The following is a 25,287-nucleotide window of genomic DNA, read 5'->3' as shown; positions in this document are numbered from 1 at the left end:
TAAAGTCACCCATAACTAGCGTTACTTTATTGGTTTTTAACTTACTTAGGACTTTCCTTAAATCGTAATAAAAAGCCTCTATTACTTCGTCTGATTTGTCTGCTGTGGGTGCGTATATTTGGATTATGTTGGTTTTTACTAGGAATAAATCCAATTGAATGAGCATGATTCTCTCGGATATTGGAACAAAATTCGTAACGTATATTTGTTTATTTAAAATTATTCCGACGCCATGCTTATGTTGACCTTCTGTATTTCCAGAGTAATATACTTGGTGCTCGTTTATTTGACATTTTCCGGCATCTTCTTCTTCTTCAAGTGCCGTCTCCTAATCGGAGGTTGGATATCATCATCACTATCTTTACTGTATCCACCGCTGCTCTAAAGAGTTCTATAGAACTGCATCTAAACCAGTCCCTTAAATTCTTTAACCATGACACTCTCCTTCTTCCTATACTCCTTCCGCCTCTTATCTTTCCCTGTATTATCAGTCTTAGCATTTCATATCGCGGTCCCCTCATTACGTGTCCCAGATATTGTAACTTTCTTATTTTTATTGTGTTTATTATTTCGCATTCTTTACCCATTTCTCGCAGTACTTCCGTGTTCGTTTTCCTCTGTGTCCATGCTATTCTAAGCATTCTTCTGTAACACCACATTTCAAATTACTGTAGCTTATTTATGTGTTCTTGCTTTAATGTCCAGCTTTCAAGTCCATATTGTAGTATCGAGAACACGTAGCATCTCAAAGCTCTTGCTCTCAGTTCTAAGCTAAGGTCTTTGTTGCAGAGAACTGTTTTCATTTTTACAAACGCATTTCTTGCTATTTCTATCCTGGTCCTTATTTCTGTTGTTTGATCATTTTTCTCTGAAATCCACGTTCCTAGGTATTTGTATTTATCAACCCTTTCTATCGGTACATTTCCCAAATGTATGCTTGTTTGTATGTTTGTTTTCTTAGTTATTATCATGTATTTGGTCTTTTTTATATTCATTTTTAGTCCATATTCGTTACAGAAATTGTTTGTTTTGTTCAGTAGTAGTTGGAGTTGTTCAGCAGAGCTTGCTATAATCACGGTGTCATCTGCATATCTTATGTTGTTAATAGATCTTCCGTTAATTATTATTCCTTCACTTTGAGATAGCAATGCTTCTTCAAAAATGGCTTCACTATATGCATTAAAGAGTAATGGAGACATAATACATCCCTGCCGAACTCCTCTCCTGATTTCAATTTCTGGACTGGGTTCGTTATCTATTACAATTTGTGCTCTTTGATTCCAGTAAAGGTTTGTTATTATTCGTAAGTCCCTTTTGTCTATGTTTTTTGTCTTTAGAATTTGGACTAATTTTTCATGTCTTACTTTGTCAAAAGCCTTCTCAAAATCAACGTAACAAACATGCACATCCACATTCATGTCCATGCATCTTTGAGCTAACACATTAAAAGCAAATAACGCCTCTCTGGTTCCTAGTCCGTTTCTGAACCCAAACTGACTATCATCTATTCCTTCTTCTAGTTTTTTGTTTATACGACCATGTACTATTTTCAAGAATAATTTGAGAATGTGACTTATTAATGATATTGTTCTGTATTCACTGCAATCTTTAGCGTTTGTATTTTTAGGGATAGCACAAAAGGTTGAGAGTAACCATTGTTTTGGTATGTTTCCTGTTTTGTACACTGTGTTAAACAAGTCTACGATAATGTCTAAGGTTTCATCATTTATACATTTTAAGCTTTCTACTGGGATTTGGTCTGGACCTACTGCTTTACCATTTTTGCTGTTTTTTAATGCCGATTTAATTTCTTCTTTTAATATCTTCAAAACCGTATCATCTTCTACTTCGACTTCCATCTGCTCTGTTCTATTGTCTTTGAACAATTTATTTATGTATTCTGTCCATCTCTTTAATTTTTCGTTAGTACTCAACACAAGTTTCCCATCTGTATCTTTTAGTATTCCCGGTTTTCTTTTTCTGTTGATCTGCGTTAATTCCTTAATTTTTTTATGTGTGTTAAAATTATCATGTCTTTTCTGGTGTTCTTCTATTTCTGCGCATTGTTCTTTTAACCACTGTTCTTTAGCCTGTTTAATTTTGGATTTTATTTGTTTATCCACATTTTTGTACATCTGATTATCTTTGTTTTTATGCTGACGTCTTTCTTCCATTAAATCTAAGATTTCCCCCGTTATCCATTGTTTCTTTTTGTATCTGGTTGTCCTATGCATAGTGTTATGTTCGTGTAAAACTCCCTTAACCATGAATGTAGGTTGGTACTACTGTCATCTGAACGACAGCTGTCACATACTTAATACTGCGATAGAAAATGGAAACCATGTGCATAATTCTTTAAAATAAAGTATTTTACATCGAGTATTATTTCATTACAAATACTTACGTCCTTTAAGTACAAAGGACTTGACATTTGGCGACGAGGATAATGGATACAAATATTACAGACACTACATCAACTACAACGCTTCCAACTACAGCCGGTACAAATACGAGTTCCTCGACTACAACTGCGATAGTTGCACCTGCTACAGCTCCAGTAATGTCTACACAAGTTTCTACATTCCAGTTTTCCGTTGAACCTTTTAACCAGACAGCTACAAAATGGTCCAGGTGGGTAAAACGGCTGGAAGGAGCATACAAAGTTTTTAAAATTCCAGAGGAAATGAAATTGCCCTATTTACTACATTACATGGGGTCGGAAGCATACGATACACTGTGCGATAAACTAGCTCCAGAGGTCCCTGAAGACAAGTCATATGAGGATACAGTTAAGTTAATGGATAATTTTTACAACCCTGCACCACTTGAAATTGCTGAAATATTTAGGTTTCAATCAAAAAGACAAGCAGAAGGCGAAAGTATACAAGAATACCTACATTCTCTACAGAAACTTGCCATAAACTGCAACTTTTCCACATATTTAAAAAGTGCTATACGAAATCAGTTTGTTTTTGGTTTACAGTCAAAGAGGATTCAAGCCAGACTATTAGAAACAAAGGGATTGGACTTAGACCGAGCCGTAGAAATTGCAGCAAGCATGGAAACTTCAGAAAAGGATAGTAATCAATTTTCTCACAACAATAATTACAATCAGGCTAGTATAAATGTTTTAAATGCGAAAGCAAAAAGTTTTCATAAAAATACAAACACTAGTAAATTTAATGATAATAATACAGTAAATAATCATAGTAGCTCTCCTAATGGTAGGGGAGCCCAAGCGGGGATTTTTGCAGTTACTCGAGCGCGTCAGATTAGCATATGGGGAGAAACCTGGTACTCTGCAGATGTACCTCTACCATATATTGGCTCTTAACACAGGGGAGTTCGTTAAGGGGGGCTCGAAAAAAAAAATCTATCCTTGAAAAAACTCGAAATTGTCAGATTAAGATACGGTAAGTTAAGTACATGCAAAAGAGTGTATATTTCAAAAATCTGACGATTTGAGCCGGGCGTAAGGAAATGGGTGAGTCCCAAAATTTCACAAGAAAAAAGCGAATAATTGGCGAAATGGTTGACAGATCGAAAAACTAACAAATATGTGCTCAATATTTTTTGAAAATCTATCGAATGATACCAAACACGACTTCCCACGGAGAGGGGTGGGGGGTAAATTTAATATTTTAAAAACGAATCCCGCGATATTTTGCGAAATGAACATCAGATCGAAAAACTGTAAAATACACTTATTCAATATTTTTGAAAAATCTATCGAAAGGCACCAAACACGACCCCCCCATGGACGTGGGGTGGGGGGTTACTTTAAAATCTTAAATAGGAGCCCTCATTTTTTATTGCAGATTTGGATTCCTTACGTAAAAATAAGTAACTTTTATTCGAAACATTTTTTCGAATTATTGATAGATGGCGTTATAATCGAAAAAAACGATTGTGGGAAATGGAAAATTAAATTAAAAAATGGCAAGCGCCCACTAAAATGGAAAACTTTACTTAACTTTTTTTGGTTTTAGGACCTACTCTTCACAACCCAATCGGTCCCCAAAGCGCTCGAGTGACTACACATTTAGCATACTTTGCTCCCCTACCATAATAATACTTTTACAATGTCAAATAACCGTAATAGGGCTTGTTATAGATGCGGAGACACCTCGCATTTAGCCGATAAATGTAATAAAAAGCATTTAATCTGTAACTTTTGTAAAAACGTCGGACACATTCAAAAAGTTTGTTTAAAGGCACAACAAAATTCACACAGGCAAGTAAATTCAGTAAACTCTGCTCAAGAGGTCTTAGAAGTAAATGCTGGAAATTGCAAAGATAAATTTTTTATAAATTTAAAAGTGAATGGTAATATTTTAAATTTTGAAATTGATTCTGGCGCTGCTGTTACAATCATAAATAAAAATATATTTGAAAAATATTTTCCTGCATTACAATTACAAAAATCGGATGTTAAATTAACTACATACTGCAAAAATAATTTGAATGTTTTAGGTTTAGTTTCAGTGGAGGTTGAGCACCAGGAATTAAAGCACACTCTAAAGTTGTATGTGGTGGATGGTGATGGCTACTCACTGGTTGGTCGAGAGTGGATACATGCTCTGGAAATCAATTTACATCAGGTAAATACAATTCTACATGAAAATTTTGAAATTGCAACTTTGTTAGATAAATATAAACATTTATTTGAAAAGTCAGTTGGTGAAATAAAAGGGTTAGAGGCTGAAATTTATCTAAAACCTGGTACTAAAGCAAAATTTTGTAAGGCCCGTCCTGTAGCTTTTGCATTACGCCCTAAAGTTGAGGCAGAATTAGAGTCCTTAGTAAATCAGGGAGTCTTAAAGAAAGTAGCATTTTCGGACTGGGCAACTCCTACTGTTCCTGTAGTTAAACAAAATGGGGACATACGCATTTGTGGTGATTTTAAAATCACATTAAACCCTTGCATTGAAGTGGATGAATACCCTTTACCTACACCAGATGACCTACTTTCCCAATTAGCAGGTGGGGACAAATATACAAAAATAGATATTACGAAAGCTTACTTACACTTGCCAATAAAAGATGAAATGAAACATTTACTTACATTAAACACCCATAAAGGTTTATTTCAACCAAATCGATTAATGTTTGGAATTGCTAGTGCTCCTGCCAAATGGCAACGTTTAATGGAGCAAATGCTACAAGGAATAGATGGTATTTCAATATTTCAGGATGATATAAGAATTACAGCTCCAAATAATACCTTACATTTACAAAGACTTGAACAAGTTTTAAAGAAATTATCTGAACATAATTTACATATAAATTTGGATAAAAGCGAATTTTTCAAAGACGAGATTGACTACTGTGGATATAAGATGAGTAAAACGGGTGTGTCTACTAGTGCAGATAAGGTAACTGCAATTGCAAATGCTCCAATACCTACAAACAGAACTCAAGTTCGGAGTTTCTGTGGCTTAATTAATTATTACAGACGTTTTTTAAAAGATACTTCTACAATTTTACAACCATTAAATAATTTACTTAAAAAGAATGTCAATTTTAAATGGTCGAATACTTGTCAAACTGCGTTTGACAAAGCAAAAAAACTCATTTGTTCTAGAAATGTTTTATGTCACTATGACCCAAATTTACCATTAGTCCTAGCAACTGATGCATCACCCTATGGGGTAGGTGCAGTACTTTCACATATCTTTCCAGATGGTACAGAGAGACTGTTACAGTTTGCTTCTCAAACTCTTACTACTACACAGCAAAGGTACTCACAAATAGACAAAGAAGCTTACAGCATAATTTTTGGAGTAAAAAAATTTTACAATTATTTATGTGCTAGGAAATTTACTTTGCTCACTGATCATAAACCGTTAGTTCAAATTTTTGCACCTGATAAAAGCCTACCAGTTTTAAGTGCAACAAGAATGCAACATTATGCAATTTTCTTACAAGGTTTGAATTATGACATTCGTTACAAAAATACAGATTCTCATCTCAATGCTGACGCACTTTCACGTCTACCTATAAAATCAGAACAAAATTTCACACATGATGAGCCAGATATTTTTGAAATAAATCAAATTGAAACTTTGCCTACAAATATTAGAGATCTAGCTTTTCATACAAAAAATGATCATACCTTAAAAAAATTACTTGTTGGGTTAAAAACAGGAAAACCTGTTGATAAACGATTTAGCTTCAATATAAATCAAGCTGAATTTTCATTACAATCTGATGTTATTATGAGAGGACAAAGAGTAGTTATACCTACTAAATTGAGAAATAAAATTTTGACAGAATTACATACTGCACATTTTGGAATAGTTAGAATGAAATCTTTAGCTCGTAGTTATTGCTGGTGGCCTCACATAGACCAGGATATTGAGTCACTTTGTAAAAATTGTTTAGAGTGCAATAAGCACAAGAACAACCCAATTAAAGATAATTCTCATATATGGGAGCCACCAAAATTTTGTTTTGAACGAGTGCATGCTGATTACGCTGGACCTTTCAATGGAGGTTATTATTTTATATTGGTAGATTCCTTCAGTAAATGGCCTGAAATTCATTTTACAAAAAATACTACTACAAAAACTACTATTGAAATTTGCCGAAAAATTTTTACAACTTTTGGTATTCCTAAAGTTTTTGTTACAGACAATGGTAGACAATTTGACTCTCATGAGTTTAGAACTTTTATGAAAGATAATGGAATTACACAAAAATTTACTGCACCCTACCATCCTGCAACTAATGGACAGGGAGAGAGATATGTCCAAATACTGAAAAAATGTTTAAGGGCTATGCGAAGTGAGGGAAATGACAGGGAGTTTGAATTATGTAAGCTACTTATGCAATACCGCAGAAGCCCACATACAGTTACAGGTAAAAGTCCCTCAGAACTTATGTTAGGAAGACAAATAAGGAATAGATTAGATTTACTTAAACCTTCATGTAGTGATAGAGTTACCTATACTGATATGAGTCTAAGAAACTTTGATATAGGAACTAGGGTTTCCGTGAGGGATTATTTTCATTCTAAATGGCAATTTGGCATTATTGTACTCAGATTAGGGTTATTGCATTATTTAATTCAGTTAGATGATGGTAGAACATGGAAACGTCATGTAGACCAAATACGGCAAATTGGGGAATATACTCCATCTCAAAATAATCCAACATGTTACATTCCGGATACCATTACTCACAATTTGATTCCGAGGGAGGCATCAATTCCAGAGCACAGTGTCTCACCACCACCTACCGAAGTGATTACTGATGAATCCGAAATTTCAAACAATATGGAAAGTTCGAATAGTGTACCTGGGGCTCAAACTGAAACTGAGGAACCCATTTTAAGGCGTTCCACTAGAGTAAGGAAACCTGTTACCAGACTGAATTTGTAAGTACTTTTACTTCTAGTTAACTTTTGTAATTCATGGTCAAGGGAGGAGGTGTTATGTTCGTGTAAAACTCCCTTAACCATGAATGTAGGTTGGTACTACTGTCATCTGAACGACAGCTGTCACATACTTAATACTGCGATAGAAAATGGAAACCATGTGCATAATTCTTTAAAATAAAGTATTTTACATCGAGTATTATTTCATTACAAATACTTACGTCCTTTAAGTACAAAGGACTTGACACATAGATAAATAATATAGCATTACCGGATAGGTAGGAAACTCACTGTAAAAATTTGGTTCATTACGCCATTTGCGTTCGATGTGTTCAGGCGCGGATACAGAGGGGGTCAAGGGGTCCATAGACCCCCTATTGTATTTAGTTTATAAGTATTTTTTTTATTATTTATTATTGTTTTGTGTCAACCAGAGCTCAATTCTTTTGAAACCATAGGTACCTATCTGAGATGACTGAATTTTATCCTTGGAGTAAGTGTGAGTCGTATGGCTAAATCTGGACAAAAAAATATTTGCGGTACGTCTGACCCCCCTACTATGAATTTCTAGATCCGCGCCTGGATGTGTTAACTAATCACCATTTGGCGGGAAATTCAAATGGACAAGCACTAATTTTATCCGTTTAGCGCCTCTTGCGGGCAATTTCGTTACTAATTAAAATATCTTCTTATTTACAAGAAATAATCTCACCTATACTATTAAAATAAAATACCAGAACTTACTAATCTTGTTAAAGTATTTTATTTAAATAATATCTAAGTAATACTCATAAATTATTCGGAATTCTCCAGTTACAAAATAATATTATTTTTGATGTCAAATTTAGTAAGGAAAAGGAATATAAAAAAGTTAGACAATGTTTTTCTAAATATAGGTACGTATATTTATTTGTTGTTTCAGATAAAACAGTTATAAACTAATTACTATTTACCTATGCATTTTTCTAACTTTTCTATGATTTGTACACAACAATAAACCATGTTTAGTGTTTTTATTAACACAACACCAAAGTTCTTTCGTAACTAAAACAAAACTACACTTTATAAACGAAGGATAAGGAACCAACTTAAATTGAAATTACTAAGAATAAATCATTAAAGATAATAGAATAAAAACTGTAAACTAATAGAAAATTATTTGCGCTAACTCTACTGTCATTATTTTTGACAGAATTGACATTTTGACGAGTTAAGCCTCGTTTGATTATTTTATTTTTGACATTCAGGTATGGTGTTAACATAAATGATTGGTTAAAGTCTTCGTAAGCGAGATAGGCTGTCATTTCTCTTTATTTAGCTAATCGGTATGGAAGTGGTGGGGGAAATTCCCCAATTTTCCCATATAAGATTCCGGGCCATGCTCCTATGTTTGTTATAGTGTAGTTAGTGAGTTATGTGCCAGACACCGGAGCAACAACACGCGTACGAGCGGAGCGGAGCAGCAGCAGCGAAGGAAGCCAAAGAGGTGGGGATAGCTTGACTGTGAACTTTTCAGTTCAGTCTTGAATGTAAGCAAGACAGCAGTTGAGCGTTTTTCACTCTCTGAGGCAAAGGCCGATCGACTGGATGTGGTGAAACTTAGGGAGTTTGATTTTATTGGATTCTCTGAGACGCCGCAGCTAGACATCGGTTAGCAGAAAAAGCAGAACGGGCTCGACGAGAGCCCGTTACGGGATTTCTACTGTGCCTCCGTAAGGGTATCGACACTGCAAGGTGTAGTTCTTTAGAATCTACATCGGGCAGCCCCGGCCCCTAGGTCAGTAGAACGAGAACATCAAGAGGATCTCGTACCCAGTTCTGTCTGGGTACGTGAACAACCGCGCTTTTGTGCAGGGAGCCAACCCTGAAGACGACGTGGTGTCGGGCCAGTCGGCAGACAAAAAGGCTTCACCAAAATTAGGTAAATCCGTCCCCAAGCCCCAGATGACTCGAGTTAGATCTCGGTCACCCCCCCCCCGTTCCATGGCGCCTACCCCGCCAACTTATAAGGACACACGCAAAGTGGGTTCTAACCTGTTTCAGGGATTAAGCTCAGATGAAACTGACGACGAGAAAAGCGCAAAAAACGATGGTTTTAAACTCCCTAGGAGCGAGAAGAAGAAGGAAAGGTCCAAAAAGAAGAGAGAGGAGAAAAAGAAAAGAGAGCGACGAGAAAGAGAAAGAGAAAGAGAGCGACGAGAAAAATAAGGACAACCCAGAAGTAGAGGCCATGGAGGAAGACGTTCCCGACGAGGCAGGCAGAGGTACCATCAAAAGAGCACGGACAGCCAAATCCGAGTGCGAAGTGGATCCGAAAGAACAAGTAGCAGCCCTGCAAGAAGTGATAAAAACGTTGAGGGCCAGTTTTCAAAAAGCCGAAGATAAAATGGCAAAGAAAGATGAAGAAAACGAGCGACTAAGGGCCGAAATCTCTCAACAAAGTGAAAAAATCAAGAAGATGTCAAGCCGGTTGGACGACCTGTTGACAGAGCTGAAGGAAACTAGAAAACTCCTTGAGAAGAACCAACAGGAAAAGCAGACTAAACCGAAGCCATAGCCAGCCTCTGAAGCCAAGAAGCCAAAACCAACCGCTGAAGAGAGACTGAAAAAATTCGAACCGAAGATAAACCGAAAAACAAAGAAGATCCCAATACTGAAATCACCGATTTCAAAAGAAGAGGCGACGGCATGGGAACTCCAAGCAGGCAACGCTATGGGGGCCACTTCTCCCCCAATACAAGACAACTTCAACCTGCCCCGAGGTTGGAGCCTCCTCGAGGCGGCGAAGCGTATTACCAACCTATGCCATATGAAGGTCGTGGTAGAGGATCCACGAAAGGCAACCGGACCCACGCAGTGCTTCAACTGCCAGGGATTCCACCATGCCCAGAACGCGTGCCATAAAGATCCAAAGTGCGTTAAATGCGGCGAGGACCACCCCACAAAGCAGTGCAAACGTACCAGAGACGTAAAGGCAACTTGCGCCAACTGCAAAGGCAGCCATCCAGCCAGCTACCGAGGATGCCCTAGGTGCCCAACATGGGGAAGACCACCACCAAAGAGGCCAGAGCAACAAACTCAGCAAAGACGACCACAAACAACCGGCGTCTCCTACGCCCAAGCCACCCAGAACACGCAGAACAACCCAGCGATCCCCCAAGACGATGACTACTTAGTCAGAATGGTCACCAACATAGTAACTAAGGTAGTCAAAGAAGTGATACTGGGCACCAGGGAAGCACAGAAGTAATGCTGGCAGCCAGGGGATACTTGAGGATAGGCTTCTGGAATCCGGGCGGCATATCAACTAATCAAAACATCATGGATGAACTCGCCAACAGATACGAGATGGACATAGTAGCAATTCAGGAGACCAAGCTTACAAACAACTTCAACCTAAAGTTTCCAGGGTACGATGTATATAGGAACGACCTCACAAGAAGATCAGGAGGAACGGCCATCCTAGTCAAGAAGGGAATTAAACACACCAGATTCACGACCCCACCACTGATAAACATGGAGGCAACAACAGTAGAAGTGAAAATGAGACAAGGCGCAGTCAGAATAACAACAGCCTACGTAAGACCGTAAGACCCACTAATGGACGATGACCTAGATGCGTTCCTAAACATCGCTGAAACATCCATAATAATAGGAGACCTAAATGCAAGATCCCCAAACTGGAACGATAGAGCTACGAACATAAACGGACGACTACTAAATAGCTACATAGAAAATAACGAAGATACACTGGCAATGGGCCCAGAAGAACCAACACACTTCCCAGTAAATGGACTTCCCACCCATATCGACATCGTTGTGGCCAAAAACCTAGGATTACAAGCTGAACTAATCACGTTGAACGAAGGAACAACAGACCACAACCCCATTCTACTAGAAATAGGAACATGGGAAGAAACAAACTCGCCGAAAAGAATAAAAAAGAAAATAAAGTGGACAAATTATAAAAGATTAGTGAGTGAAGGAATAAATATAGTGCCAGTTATAAATAATCCGCAACAAATAGAAGAAAAAGTCCTAGAGCTAGAAAACATCATCCAAGAAGCAATCAGAAACAGCACAACAGAGGAAGAAGTCGAGATCCACACGGGAAGGTTCAAAGACATACCACAAGAAATACAAGACTTGATAAGGGAAAAAAATAGAGCGAAACAAATAGCCAGAAGAACAAGAAACCGAGTAGACAAAACCTGGGCAAATACATTAAACAGAGAGGTTAAAACGGCTCTACAACACCACCGCAGCGAAAAATGGGATAACTTTGTACAAGAGATGGAAGAACTAGACTCAAACATGAAAAACGTTTGGAAGCTCCAGAAAATGATGAGAAGCGACAGAAAACCCATCCCCCCATTACATGGAGAACAAGGCATGGTGTACACAATAGAGGAAAAAGCAGAGGTGATGAGGTCTACGCTCGAAAGAGAATGCAGGTTAAACTTCCATCAAGACGAAGCCCAGTGGCGTAGCTGAAGATTGGGGGGCCTCCACGCGACAATTTTTGTGGGCCCCCGTATTATAAACATAACGACAACTAATATCAGTATAATTACTAAAATATGTGTAAATGACAATATTTGGCCTTTCTTTAATAAGTATTTATCAGTTTCAGTTAGTGTTAATAGATTTTTTTGGAAGTAGACATGAAAACCTATTATAACCTATTAGCAAGTTGTTAGAGATAAGGAGATGCAAGAGATAAGATGAAGAATGCAAGTGGAAAAAGATGCCCTGCAATATATAGACGAGAGAAGACTGAAATGGTACGGCCACGTACGCAGAGCAGAAAACACTTGGATAAACAAGGTTGCAGAATGGAGCCCAAGAGGAACGAGAAGAAGAGGACGACCTAGAAGATCTTGGAAAAATGAAGTCGACGAAGCCATGTCTAAGAAAGGATTGGAAGACGGAGACTGGGAAGATCGAAAAAAATGGAAGTCCTGGCTGACGGAAGGGAAACGGCATTAGCTGTAGACAACCCTTTATATATATATATATATATATATATATATATATATATATATATATAGCAAGTTGTTGCAATATTATATCTAAATTTTCATTTAAACCATTAACTTCAAAACTGTTTTTGCTACAAGTTATTTTTTCGTCGCCGCGCCGCTGAGCTCATCGTAAATTTTTTTTATTAATTTTATCCGTATATTTTTAAATTGCGGTATAATACCCCACCTATTCTGCTATTCCTGCTGCTTCTGCTAAAGTTTCGAAAAACGAATATCTCATTTCTCGAAGATTATCACGAGTTTTTTCAAAAAGTTGAAGGGCTACCGTTAACTGCCGTTTCAGATTGCAAACATTTTGATGTTAGATTAATAAAGTTAAGTTAAGTATTTTAGATCGAATAGTAATGTTAACGGCACATTTGAAATTATTCATATGCTCTAATATTGTATTAGCTTCTAATTTTTCATCGTCTTTTTAGACGGCAATGAAATTTTCGTTAAAGATTTCATTGCTTGTCGGAAAGCTCGACGCAAAGCCATAACAGCATCATGTTTGGATGACCGCCGGGTTTTACATAACCTTGAGGCTCTTTACATGAGCCTCTACGCCGACGATACAGCGATAGCGGCCAAACACAGAAATGTAGACATAGCAGTGACCAACCTGCAAGCAGCGTTAGAAGACATCAACTCAGAAAAGACGCAAGCGGTACTATATAAGAAGGGAAGACAACAGCCAGAAGAATAGCTGACGGTGCAGGACACCCCCATCGAGTGGAAAAATGAAGCTAAATACCTAGGAGTTATTGACAAAGGATTAACCTTCCAAAAACACGTAGAAGCCACAGTCCAGAAAGCCAACATCGCGAGAGCAACATTAAGAGGACTCACAGGCAGAAAAAGTAAACTAAGACTAAAAACAAGGTTAAGATTAATAAACAGCATAATATTACCGGTATTAACATACGCATCTCTCGCATGGGGACAAGTATGTAACACCCACAAAAAGAAGATACAAGCGGTCCACAACAGCAGCTTAAGAGAAGCAGCCAGAGTCCCAAGATACGTAGCAGAACGATTTCTGTTTAGAGAACTTCAACAGGTGAGAGTCACCGAAATTATGACAGACAAGGCAAGGGTCAAATTCGCGGAACTGGAGCACCACCCAAGTCACATACTGCGAGAGATGCTAGGGTATGACGCGTTCCACCGATGGAAGCACAGACGTTCTAAACAGCAAATAGTGGATTAAAGTGAATATAAATAAAATGACAAAGTAAATAAAAAAGTAAAAGTGATAGTAGTCAGTTCGTAGCTCGAAACTCCAAGTGCCGAAGAAAACACGCAACCCAAGCGTAGGTCCAACATCACGACCAGGTAAGCAAACCGGTAGAAAATAGAGGAAAAGGCGCAAGCCAAACAAAAAAACACAAAAAACACAAAAAAGGCGTAAGCCAACAAAAAAATCACACAAAAAACAAAAAAATCTTGAGCTCCAAGCCATTGGGCTGAGCTCAGTTGGGCTTGGTACAATGACTTGGGGCCCAAGCAACCAAGCAATTTTAGTTCCCGCGGATATAAGTAAGTAAGAAGATAAAGGCATATAGCGCTTCACGCTGGCCTAGTTTTTGCATTCGATTAGGGCACCACATTGGAATCTTATTACCCAGGGTTCCATTGTGAAGAGCATTAGGCTACGATAGTTGTGCCCCCATCGTGCATCAGCGTGCTATGGGGGGAAAGGGATGGCCTGGGGCATTGGAGCGAGGTGGGGTGATCCCTGTTTTAAACTCGGATCAAAACACCTCGCCCCAATGAATTGTTACACCCGAATGTACTTTTTCGATAGGGTGGACATCTCCCACAGGTCGGGTTGAATCAAATTGCTTGCTTGCTTGCCTATGTTTGTTATTTCTCATTTTAGTTACTGTCATACGCTTATGTCATGTTATTGTAATTTCATTAATCATCTCATATACTAACTTTCTCACTAAGGAAAGACCAATGCCCAAATTTTAGCCTTAATCAAGTCAACATACCCCAACAGAATATCGTTAAATAGGTACCTGGGGCTTCATCTTGATTCTAAATCAAACTGGAAACAACATATTTTAAAGAAGAAGAAACAAATTAAGTTGAGAGTGAAAGAAATGAACTGGCTTATAGGTCGAAAATCTCGACTCTCAATTGAGAACAAACGCTCATTTATAAAACAGTCATCAAAACTATATGGACGTACGGAATCAAACTATGGAGTTGTGCCAGTAAATCAAATACAAAAATTATCCAGTCAATCAAAAATTCCACGCACCATAGCAAATCATCTGTGTTTATGCATGTTACGGTTCGTAGCGAATATTTTCAGTAAAATAATATTTTTTAAGAGTGTTAAAGTCTTTAAATTTTTTGAAATATGAGGTGTGCAGTATATGGTTGTGCTGTTGACAATATGTGCAAGAGTTTTGTACCTGGTACAGCTTTTTATAGCTTTCCGAAAGACAAGGAAATGCAAGCAGTTTGGAAACATTTGTGTAAACGTAAGGACAGTTTTAATGTTAAGTTTGCTCGTGTTTGCTCTAAGCACTTTATTGAAAGTGATTATGAACGTAATTTAAAGCATGAATTGCTGGGGTATACACCAGCAAAACATCGTCCTTTAAAAAAAGACGCTGCTCCGTCAATAAACTTACCTACTGCAACAAATAAACAAAAACAGAAAGCGAATTCTGCTGATAGAACGAACCGCCAACATAAAAGGCAACAAAAAAGACTTGTGGATGATCTATTAAATAGGTAGGTGATATTTATTACATTAAACTGATAAATAATAATATCTAATAATCATTTAATTTACTAAATATTTGTTTTTGTAGGGCCGAATCTTGCAATAGTAATAGAAATAGTTCTGATGACAGTCAGAAGGTTAGTGCCTCTTGTTTTATGCCCGAGAATGCTGTTTTGGAAGAATTACCTACTCTTCGAAGTGTTGGGTTAGTTTTTAGTTGAAAATATCTAACTAGCACAGATTAGGTCTGTTCCTTTGTTTTAAGTGTAACACTAGTTCTTGAAAAGTGTAAGAAGAGTGTAAAAGTGTTACACTTTCTTGTTTCTTTGTTTTTCTAGTGTTTACACTTTTTTTCACGATACACTCAACTTCTGTCGTAGAACGCGTACAACTCGTTTCTTTGAAATGCTGTAGGAAAAAAAGTGTAACACTTTTCTACACCTACCTCCGAGACGGTGGTGGATATTACACTCGTCCTGCGCAGTATCATCCAACCGGCGCCAGCTGTTTAGCCGTTAAATGTGTTTGTTTGTTTGTTTACAAAAAAGATATATTTCTTTTTAGTTTAATTTAAACTAGATTTATAAATTGAAAAAACTAAAGTAGCTACAAGTTTTAATTTAATTTTGCTTAACCTCCGAGTGGCACTTTCCTGTAATTTTAAAATTATCACTTTTCAGTGATTTTTTTAATATGCTTTCATGTCCTTATGTTCAACAAAGCATTTCCTTTAATTACAATTAAGCCAAAACATCGCAAATTCTGGGCCCTGGACTACTATAAAGGTATCCGGTATCCGCATATCAGCCATGAATATGCGTTCACTACTCTACATCAAGAAATTTACTTTCCAATGGCTCTGTCACTGAATATATCAGCAAGTATAGGAAAACCTATTTAAAACTTATAAAATCAGCTAAAAAATCGTACTATCAAAATTGTCTGAGAAGCTCTAAAAGTGTTGCAAAAGAAACTTAGTCCATAATAAACGATCTTCGAAATAAAATTCACCCAGCTTAAACATTTTTGCTTTCAGACCCTGGAAATCTAAGAGCCGGTTGTTCGAACGCTAATCAACAATGATCATTATCAAATAATTAATTACTGTCAATGTCAATTGTTAAAACATAATTAATTACAATTCTGAGACTATAATCAATTAATATACCAATAATTATTAACATAATTAATAATAAATCTCATAATTGTAATTAATTATGTTTTCAGCAACCCAAACAAAGTTGACATTGACAGTTTTGGTGACAGTAATTAAATATTTAATAATGATCATTGTTGATTAGCGTTCGAACAACCGGCCCATGAATACTTTGTTAATGTGAGTAAAAATATAACATCAACAGCTTCGTGCAATCATACTTGAGACACTGTGTCAGGTGAGGTGTTTGAAAATTTGAGTAACTTGATTCTGGGATGTGAATTTCTAAAACTTTTAAGTGTGGTTTTTAACCGTTGAGAAAAATTATTTATTTAGTGTTGTGTTTATAATTTAATATATGTTTTAAAATGAGTTTTGTTTTATTTTTTGAGAAAAAATTAAAAATACAGCATACTTACAGTACTTTTTTTGAAATGCTATTTTCCAAAGTTTATAAAATTTCTTACGCTCGATTTTATATTAATAAAGTGAAAGTGGACTTTAAATTTAAAGTTTTCTTTAACTGTAACAATTGCTTTTTTTAAGGTAACACACACTTTAACTTTATTATGAAATCGAGCGTTAGTCAAAATTCTAAATGCTCATTAAATAATAACAACAATTAGGTACTTGTATTGAAAACAACATATTTTGTAATTTGAAAAAAAAAACAACATATTTGCAACATAGATAACAAAACAACATGCTTTGTTACATATTTTAAAAAACTCTCCATCATGCATGCTCCATGAGAAAAGAAAATATAAAACTAATTTCATCCTTATTGTCTCTCAGATGGCGTAGCTACTTTTGCTATAACTACTCAATGCTTTGCTACTCTACCTACCTACATACAATTTGTATTGTTTTATCAAAAAACAAGCATTTACATACTCTGCAAATTGTATATTTTTTCTTTGCATTTTCATATGAAAAAACCGCGGTATTTATCTTGAACTTTTTTTGAACAAGGTGCAATACTTAGGTAATATTATTATTAATAAAACAAAGTATATTAAAATACAATGTTAAAAACTTTAATAATATTAGCAATATTTAAAAACTTCAATATATTATATTATAGTATACATATTATGAATCAGTAGAAACGACTATATTTAAATTTGGTAAATTATAACTCCAATCGACCAGAGCATGACCACACAACCCAAAACACAAGTACGCAAATATGGTTGCGTGAAGCGTGGCTCGAAGCTGTGCAATTTACGAGACTCGCTCGATCTGTAGATCCTTGTGTCCTCATCTCGCCAATTAATGATTCTTTTGAGAAAGGTAAATTTCCAGAGTACCTAAACACAGCTATCATTATTCCTCTTCATAAGGGTGGTGAAAAATCTAATTTCTGCAAGTATATACCTATTGCATTACTACCGGTACTCCAAAATTATTGAGAGACTCATAAAAGCATGACTTATGTCCTTTCTTGTTGAAAACAACATTTTATTACAAAAGTTCGGCTTTTTAAATAATAAATGTACTGCTGATGCCATGTTTTCTGTACTACATGAGGTTTATCAAGCACTGAGCAATAATCTTCACACTGCCACTGTTTTTTGTGACTATGCCAAAGCTTTTGATTGTGTAAATCATGAAATTTTGATAAAAATAACTAAATTTCTATGGAATTCGAAGAATTTCTTTGAATTGGTTTCAATCTTACTTGGATAGTTGGAAACAACTGGTTAGAGCAAATAATACAGACTCTAGTCTCCAAAATATTGTATGTGGGGTCCTCTACAAACCACAAGGTTCAGTATCAGGTCGTCTACTTTTCCTTACGTTTATTAATGACATCCCTAGTTTAAAAATTGATGGAAAAAATTTTCTTTTTGCTGATGATACCAGTATTACTTGGAGCAACTCAAATATTGCTACTATACCTTCTGATCTACTCACGATAAAAACCTGGTCCGATTCTAATTTACCTTTTTTTAACATAAAACAGTAGCATTATCCTATACAGGAGCTCGTCAATCTTTACCTCTTAACACATTCACAGACACAACTGCATATGAAGCCACTTACTCCATAAGATGTGTCTACATCTAAAGTGTGTCTGTGAATGTGTTAATTACAGTCAGATCAGTATCGTTGATTCTGTAAAGTTTCTTGGTATTTTTTTTAGATAACAATCTTAAGGGTTAAAAGGGTCTAAAGGGATAAACATTCACTGAAAGCGATATTATCTTTAATACCCGTGGTGCCTTCAACATTTAATGTCTGACTAAATTATTCTTTATAGGCAAAAAAATTTAAGGAATTTTGAATTAATTAGTTTTTAAATAAGTACATTTACCAGCAACAGTTGTAACGTAATTGTGTCAACTCGACAGTATTTAACTAGTTATTTGAATTTAATACCCTAGCTAGGGCATTATTTTTCAAAATAAATATTGAAAAATAACGCCCTAGGGCATTATAATATAACTGACTTCGAAATCATGTACAGTGGAACCTCGATTATCCGTCTCTCCATTAACCGTCACCTCTGTTAACCGTCAGGGTACATACAGAAGTTGTATTGAGTTATACATTAGCAATCATTTAAATGCAAAAAAATAAAAAAAAAGGTAATTTGATTTGTGATGAGGACACAAACGGCTATCCATTGCTGACAGATAAAGAACTCATTGAAATGGCAACAAAGGCGGACCAAACCTATTCGGAAGCTGACACAGTAGCTATATTGATGCTTGGACACAAGGAAGCTTGACTGTAGCTATACTGATGAACCTATTGTAACTGACAAAGATTTGCGTAAATAATCTAGAGAAGCTGCATCGCATATGCAATAATTCATCGAGTGGTATTCTCAACAAGAAGAAGCCAATAAAGTAGATTGCATGATCTTATGCCTTATGCCGATTAAGAAATTCAGCCGTCGCAAAATATGAAGCAGCAGTAAAACACAAATTTCAGAATATTTTAAATTGATTCGATTGTATGAACATAAATCCCTCTTATATTGTCAAACAAACCATACAAATGAAATTTGAGAGTTGTACTATGAATTTTTATTTTTTTTAATGTTCTGTTAACCGTCTTTTCGATTATCCGTCATACCCTTGGTCCGGTGCCCTGACAGATAATCGAGGTTCTACTGTAATAATATTAATGTCCGACTGGTATATTATTTGACAAATAATGACATGATTTTGAAGTCAGTTTGATAAATAATGACATGATTTCGAAGTCAGTTAAGTATGACATAATGCCCTAGGCTCTAGGGCATTATTTTGAAAAATTACGCCCTAGGGTATTAAATTTAAATAACTAGTTAAATACTGTCAAGTTGACAAATAACAACCCAAGTAAAACTATGGTTACCACAATTACGTTACAACTATTGCTGGTAAATGTACTTATTTGAAAACTAATTAATTCAAAATTCCTTCAATTTTTTGCCTATAAAGAATAATTTAGTCGGACATTAAATGTTGAAGGCACCACAGGTATTAACGATAATATCGCTTTCAGTCAACTTATATCCCTCAGGCCAAAGGCCCTCGGTATATACACCATTGACCTCAAGTGTTATTATCCTTATAATACCTTTGGTACCTTAACTATAATCTCACAATCAGCCCATAGAAGGTGTCAAACAAATAAAATATTTGGGAATCATACTTGATAATTTATTAACAATTAAACGATTACTTTATTGATTACAGTAAATTTATTTAATGGAAATTAAGGTAATAATAATAATAATGTTTATTCAAAAATAATCAAATATAAAATCTTCCTGAGACTAAAAACATATTTAAGTGTATAATTAATAAGAATTAACATAGGAAATAAAAAAATAAACACAAGGAAATAAATCTGCACGTAGCTATAGCCCAAAGTAACTCCTGTTATTTATCCAAATCTTTACTAGTCAAACACATTTGTTTTGAAATTCCAGCAGTTTCTTCTTTTTATACCTTTTAAATATCTGGTGGTTGTTCCTAAAACAAAGACATAAATAAAAATTCTACATTGTGTACCATAAAAAAATCATAAAAATGTGGAAAGTATCACAAGAATAAAGAAAAGTCCCAGATATAAAATTCACTATTAAAATAAAAATAGTAAATAATTATTTATATCTGATAATAATAATAATAATAATAATAGAGTTTATTTGCAGCAACCTAGTACATAATAAATAAACCCAGTTTCTCACTGAAGTTGTTAGTCACATGGACTACAACTTGTGCGTGAGGGTTAAATTTAGATTATAAAACAACATGAATTTATCTTAAAATTTACAAAAAAGGATCGAATATAGTCTTGTTCATTCTTGTTCGCTCATCTGTCTTTAAATTTGGGTTCCTCTTTTCATTAATTCAGTTAACGTTAAATTTTGTTTATCGGACCTACAAAAATCTCTAATAAAATTCAACAAAGGATTGCGAAAACTTCGGATGGGATTCTTCTGGCAGGATTTCGTTTTCTATAAGAATTTTCATGATATTTTGAAGGTATTTATCCATTTTCACTATAATTTTTACAATTTTTTTATATGATACTTTTCTTATTGGAACTTCTTTCTGGTAACATCCTTAATCTCTGACTTTTACAATTTATAAGACAAGAGATGATGAATAAAGAAAGGGAAAAGGACTCTGCAGTATACAGTTACATTCTGCTTTCATTAATCTAGAAAAAAGATCAGAAAGATAATTCAAAGTCCGAAATTGTAAAAGTCAAAAAGAGATTAAGGATGTACCAGAAAGGGGTTCCAATAAGAAAAGTTTCAGATTTAAATAATTATTTACTATTTTAATAGTGAATTTTGTATCTGGGACTTTTCTCTTTTCTTTAAGAGATATCGCTGAAGCATCCTAATAGTAGATAACTATTTTTGAAATTCCACTTAAATAGACATTTTGATTTCGTTTTGATTCAGAGGTGTGCAGGCAGCTCCACTGGGGACGCCGTAAGGCAGAAACAACTGTCTGGAGATTGTGTATCGCCTAGGTCCGTGAACTTAGCCCGAAAAAGTCGGGAAAAAAAATGCGATTGATGCCATTCGTTTGTCCATTGATTGTCCACCATTTTATTTCGTTAGTCCACCCATCAATTCTTTTTTATAAACAAAAATTTTTTTTCGGGCTAACTTCACAAATCCACAAATTTTCGAAAATTTAAAAAAACTCTTGCTATATTGTTTGTCCATCGTTTGTCCATGTTTGTCCACCACATAATTTTTTTTGTCCACCCTCTGAAACAACCCCCTGTTAATTGTAATTATTTTTTTATTTCTTAATTCGGGCTAACTTCACGTTCTCTTAAATGGCCATTTAAACGTTAATTCGGGTGCAGAATCACAACTACCCGTTTGTCCACCCCTTTGCAGCGTTTGTCCTGCCCGTTAAAGTGCGAAACAACCCCCTCGTTAATTGTAATTATTTTTTTTAATTCTTAATTCGGGCTAACTTCAAGTTCTCTTAAATATGTATTTAAACGTTAATTCGGGTGCAGAATCACAACTACCCGTTTGTCCACTCCTTCGCAGCGTTTGTCCAACCCCTTAAAGTGCGAAAAAACCCCCTCGTCAATTGTAATTATTTTTTTATTTCTTTATTCGGGCTAACTTCACGTTCTCTTAAATGGGCATTTAAACGTTAATTCGGGTGCAGAATCACAACTAAGCGTTTGTTCACCCCTTTGCAGCGTTTGTCCAACCCCTTAAAGTGCGAAACAACCCCCCTGTTAATTGTAATTATTTTTTTATTTCTTAATTCCGGCTAACTTCACGTCCATTTAAACGTGTATTTTAAAGTTAATTCGGGTCAAGAATCACAACTACCCGTTTGTCCACTTCATCGCAGCGTTTGTCCAGCCCCTTAAAGTGCGAAACAACCCCCTAGTTAATTGTAATTATTTTTTTATTTCTTTATTCGGGCTAACTTCACGTTCTCTTAAATGGACATTTAAACGTTAATTCGGATGCAGAATCACAACTGCCCTTTTGTCCACCCTTTCGCAGCGTTTGTCCAACCACTTAAAGTGCGAAACAACCCCCCTGTTAATTGTAATTATTTTTTTATTTCTTAATTCGGGCTAGGTTCACGTTCCCTTAAATGGGCATTTAAACGTTAATTCGGGTGAAGAATCACAACTACCCGTTTGTCTACTTCATCGCAGCGTTTGTCCAGCCCCTTAAAGTGCGAAACAACCCCCTAGTTAATTGTAATTATTTTTTTATTTCTTTATTCGGGCTAACTTCACGTTCTCTTAAATGGGCATTTAAACGCTAATTCGGGTGCAGAATCACAACTGCCCGTTTGTCCACCCTTTCGCAGCGTTTGTCCAACCACTTAAAGTGCGAAACAACCCCCTCGTTAATTGTAATTATTTTTTTATTTCTTTATTCGGGCTAGCTTCACGTTCTCTTAAATGTGCATTTAAACGTTAATTCGGATGCAGAATCACAACTGCCCGTTTGTCCACCCTTTCGCAGCGTTTGTCCAACCACTTAAAGTGCGAAACAACCCCCCTGTTAATTGTAATTATTTTTTTATTTCTTAATTCGGGCTAGGTTCACGTTCCCCTAAATGGGCATTTAAACGTTAATTCGGGTGCAGAATCACAACTGCCCGTTTGTCCACCCTTTCGCAGCGTTTGTCCAACCACTTAAAGTGCGAAACAACCCCCCTGTTAATTGTAATTATTTTTTTATTTCTTAATTCGGGCTAGGTTCACGTTCCCCTAAATGGGCATTTAAACGTTAATTCGGGTGCAGAATCACAACTACCCGTTTTTCCACCCCTTCGCAGCGTTTGTCCAGCCCCTCAAAGTGCGAAACAACCCCCTAGTTAATTGTAATTATTTTTTTATTTCTTTATTCGGGCTAACTTCACGTTCTCTTAAATGGGCATTTAAACGTTAATTCGGGTGCAGAATCACAACTGCCCGTTTGTCCACCCCTTCGCAGCGTTTGTTCAGCCCCTCAAAGTGCGAAACAACCCCCTAGTTAATTGTAATTATTTTTTTATTTCTTTATTCGGGCTAACTTCACGTTCTCTTAAATGGGCATTTAAACGTTAATTCGGGTGCAGAATCACAACTGCCCGTTTGTCCACCCCTTCGCAGCGTTTGTTCAGCCCCTCAAAGTGCGAAACAACCCCCTAGTTAATTGTAATTATTTTTTTATTTCTTTATTCGGGCTAACTTCACGTTCTCTTAAATGGGCATTTAAACGTTAATTCGGGGGCAGAATCACAACTGCCCGTTTGTCCACCCTTTCGCAGCGTTTGTCCAACCACTTAAAGTGCGTAACAACCCCCTCGTTAATTGTAATTATTTTTTCATTTCTTTATTCGGGCTAACTTCACGTTCTCTTAAATGGGCATTTAAACGTTAATTCGGGTGCAGAATCACAACTGCCCGTTTGTCCACCCTTTCGCAGCGTTTGTCCAACCACTTAAAGTGCGTAACAACCCCCTCGTTAATTGTAATTATTTTTTCATTTCTTTATTCGGGCTAACTTCACGTTCTCTTAAATGGGCATTCAAACGTTAATTCGGGTGCGGAATCACAACTGCCCGTTTGTCCACCCTTTCGCAGCGTTTGTCCAACCACTTAAAGTGCGAAACAACCCCCCTGTTAATTGTAATTATTTTTTTATTTCTTATTCCGGGCTAGCTTCGCGTTCTCTTAAATGGGCATTTAAACGTTAATTCTGGTGCAGAATCACAACTACCCGTTTGTCCACCCCTTCGCAGCGTTTGTCCAACTCCTTAAAGTGCGAAACAACCCCCCTGTTAATTGTAATTATTTTTTTATTTCTTAATTCGGGCTAACTTCACGTTCCCTTAAATGGGCATTTAAAAGCTGGCCCGAATTAAGAAATAAAAAAATAATTACAACTAACAGGGGGGTTGTTTCGCACTTTAAGGGGTTGGACAAACGCTGCGAAGGGGTGGACAAACGGGTAGTTGTGGTTCTGCACCCGAATTAACGTTTAAATGCCCATTTAAGGGAACGTGGAGCTAGCCCGAATTAAGAAATAAAAAAATAATTACAATTAACAGGGGGGTTGTTTCGCACTTTAAGGGGCTGGACAAACGCTGCGAAGGGGTGGACAAACGGGTAGTTGTGATTCTTCACCCGAATTAACTTTAAAATACACGTTTAAACGGACGTGAAGTTAGCCTGAATTAAGAAATAAAAAAATAATTACAATTAACAGGGGGGTTGTTTCGCACTTTAAGGGGTTGGACAAACGCTGTAAAGGGGTCGACAAACGCTTAGTTGTGATTCTGCACCCGAATTAACGTTTAAATGCCCATTTAAGAGAACGTGAAGTTAGCCCGAATAAAGAAATAAAAAAATAATTACAATTGACGAGGGGGTTGTTTCGCACTTTAAGGGGTTGGACAAACGCTGCGAAGGAGTGGACAAACGGGTAGTTGTATTCTGCACCCGAATTAACGTTTAAATACCTATTTAAGAGAACTTGAAGTTAGCCCGAATTAAGAATTAAAAAAATAATTACAATTAACGAGTGGGTTGTTTCGCACTTTAAGGGGCTGGACAAACGGGTAGTTGTGATTCTTCACCCGATTTAACTTTAAAATACACGTTTAAACGGACGTGAAGTTAGCCTGAATTAAGAAATAAAAAAATAATTACAATTAACAGGGGGGTTGTTTCGCACTTTAAGGGGTTGGACAAACGCTGCAAAGGGGTCGACAAACGCTTAGTTGTGATTCTGCACCTGAATTAACGTTTAAATGCCCATTTAAGAGAACGTGAAGTTAGCCCGAATTAAGAAATAAAAAAATAATTACAATTAACAGGGGGTTGTTTCAGAGGGTGGACAAAAAAATTATGTGGTGGACAAACATGGACAAACGATGGACAAACGATGGACAAACAATATAGCAAGAGTTTTTTTAAATTTTCGAAAATTTGTGGATTTGTGAAGTTAGCCCGAAAAAAAATTTTTGTTTATAAAAAAGAATTGATG

The 25,287-nt window shown here is 36.2% G+C and overlaps 2 protein-coding genes across 3 annotated transcripts in view; one reads left to right on the top strand and one right to left on the bottom strand.

Moving 5' to 3' along the window:
* Nucleotides 1–25,287, bottom strand: part of LOC126879562 (uncharacterized protein DDB_G0283697-like) — a 316,279-nt gene that overhangs the window by 46,341 nt on the left and 244,651 nt on the right. The window lies entirely within an intron of this gene.
* On the top strand, nucleotides 9,609–15,313 carry LOC126881087 (uncharacterized). Its single transcript, XM_050645130.1, has 2 exons — nucleotides 9,609–9,847; nucleotides 14,782–15,313. The coding sequence occupies exons 1-2, from the start codon at nucleotides 9,609–9,611 to the stop codon at nucleotides 15,158–15,160; spliced, it is 618 nt and encodes a 205-aa protein (XP_050501087.1). The 3' UTR covers nucleotides 15,161–15,313.

The sequence above is a fragment of the Diabrotica virgifera genome, chromosome 1, assembly GCF_917563875.1.
Source record: "Diabrotica virgifera virgifera chromosome 1, PGI_DIABVI_V3a".
NCBI classification, from domain to species: domain Eukaryota; kingdom Metazoa; phylum Arthropoda; class Insecta; order Coleoptera; family Chrysomelidae; genus Diabrotica; species Diabrotica virgifera.
Note: the sequence above shows the minus strand (reverse complement) of the source record. Positions and strands in the feature narration are given on the sequence as shown.

Excerpts from the sequence above, each read along its gene's own strand:
- LOC126881087 (XM_050645130.1), top strand. The coding sequence starts at position 9,609 with ATGGAGGAAGACGTTCCCGACGAGGCAGGCAGAGGTACCATCAAAAGA. Across the intron at positions 9,848-14,781 it reads ATCAAGAAGATGTCAAGCCG|GTGTGCAGTATATGGTTGTG; the intron begins GTTGGACGACCT and ends TTGAAATATGAG.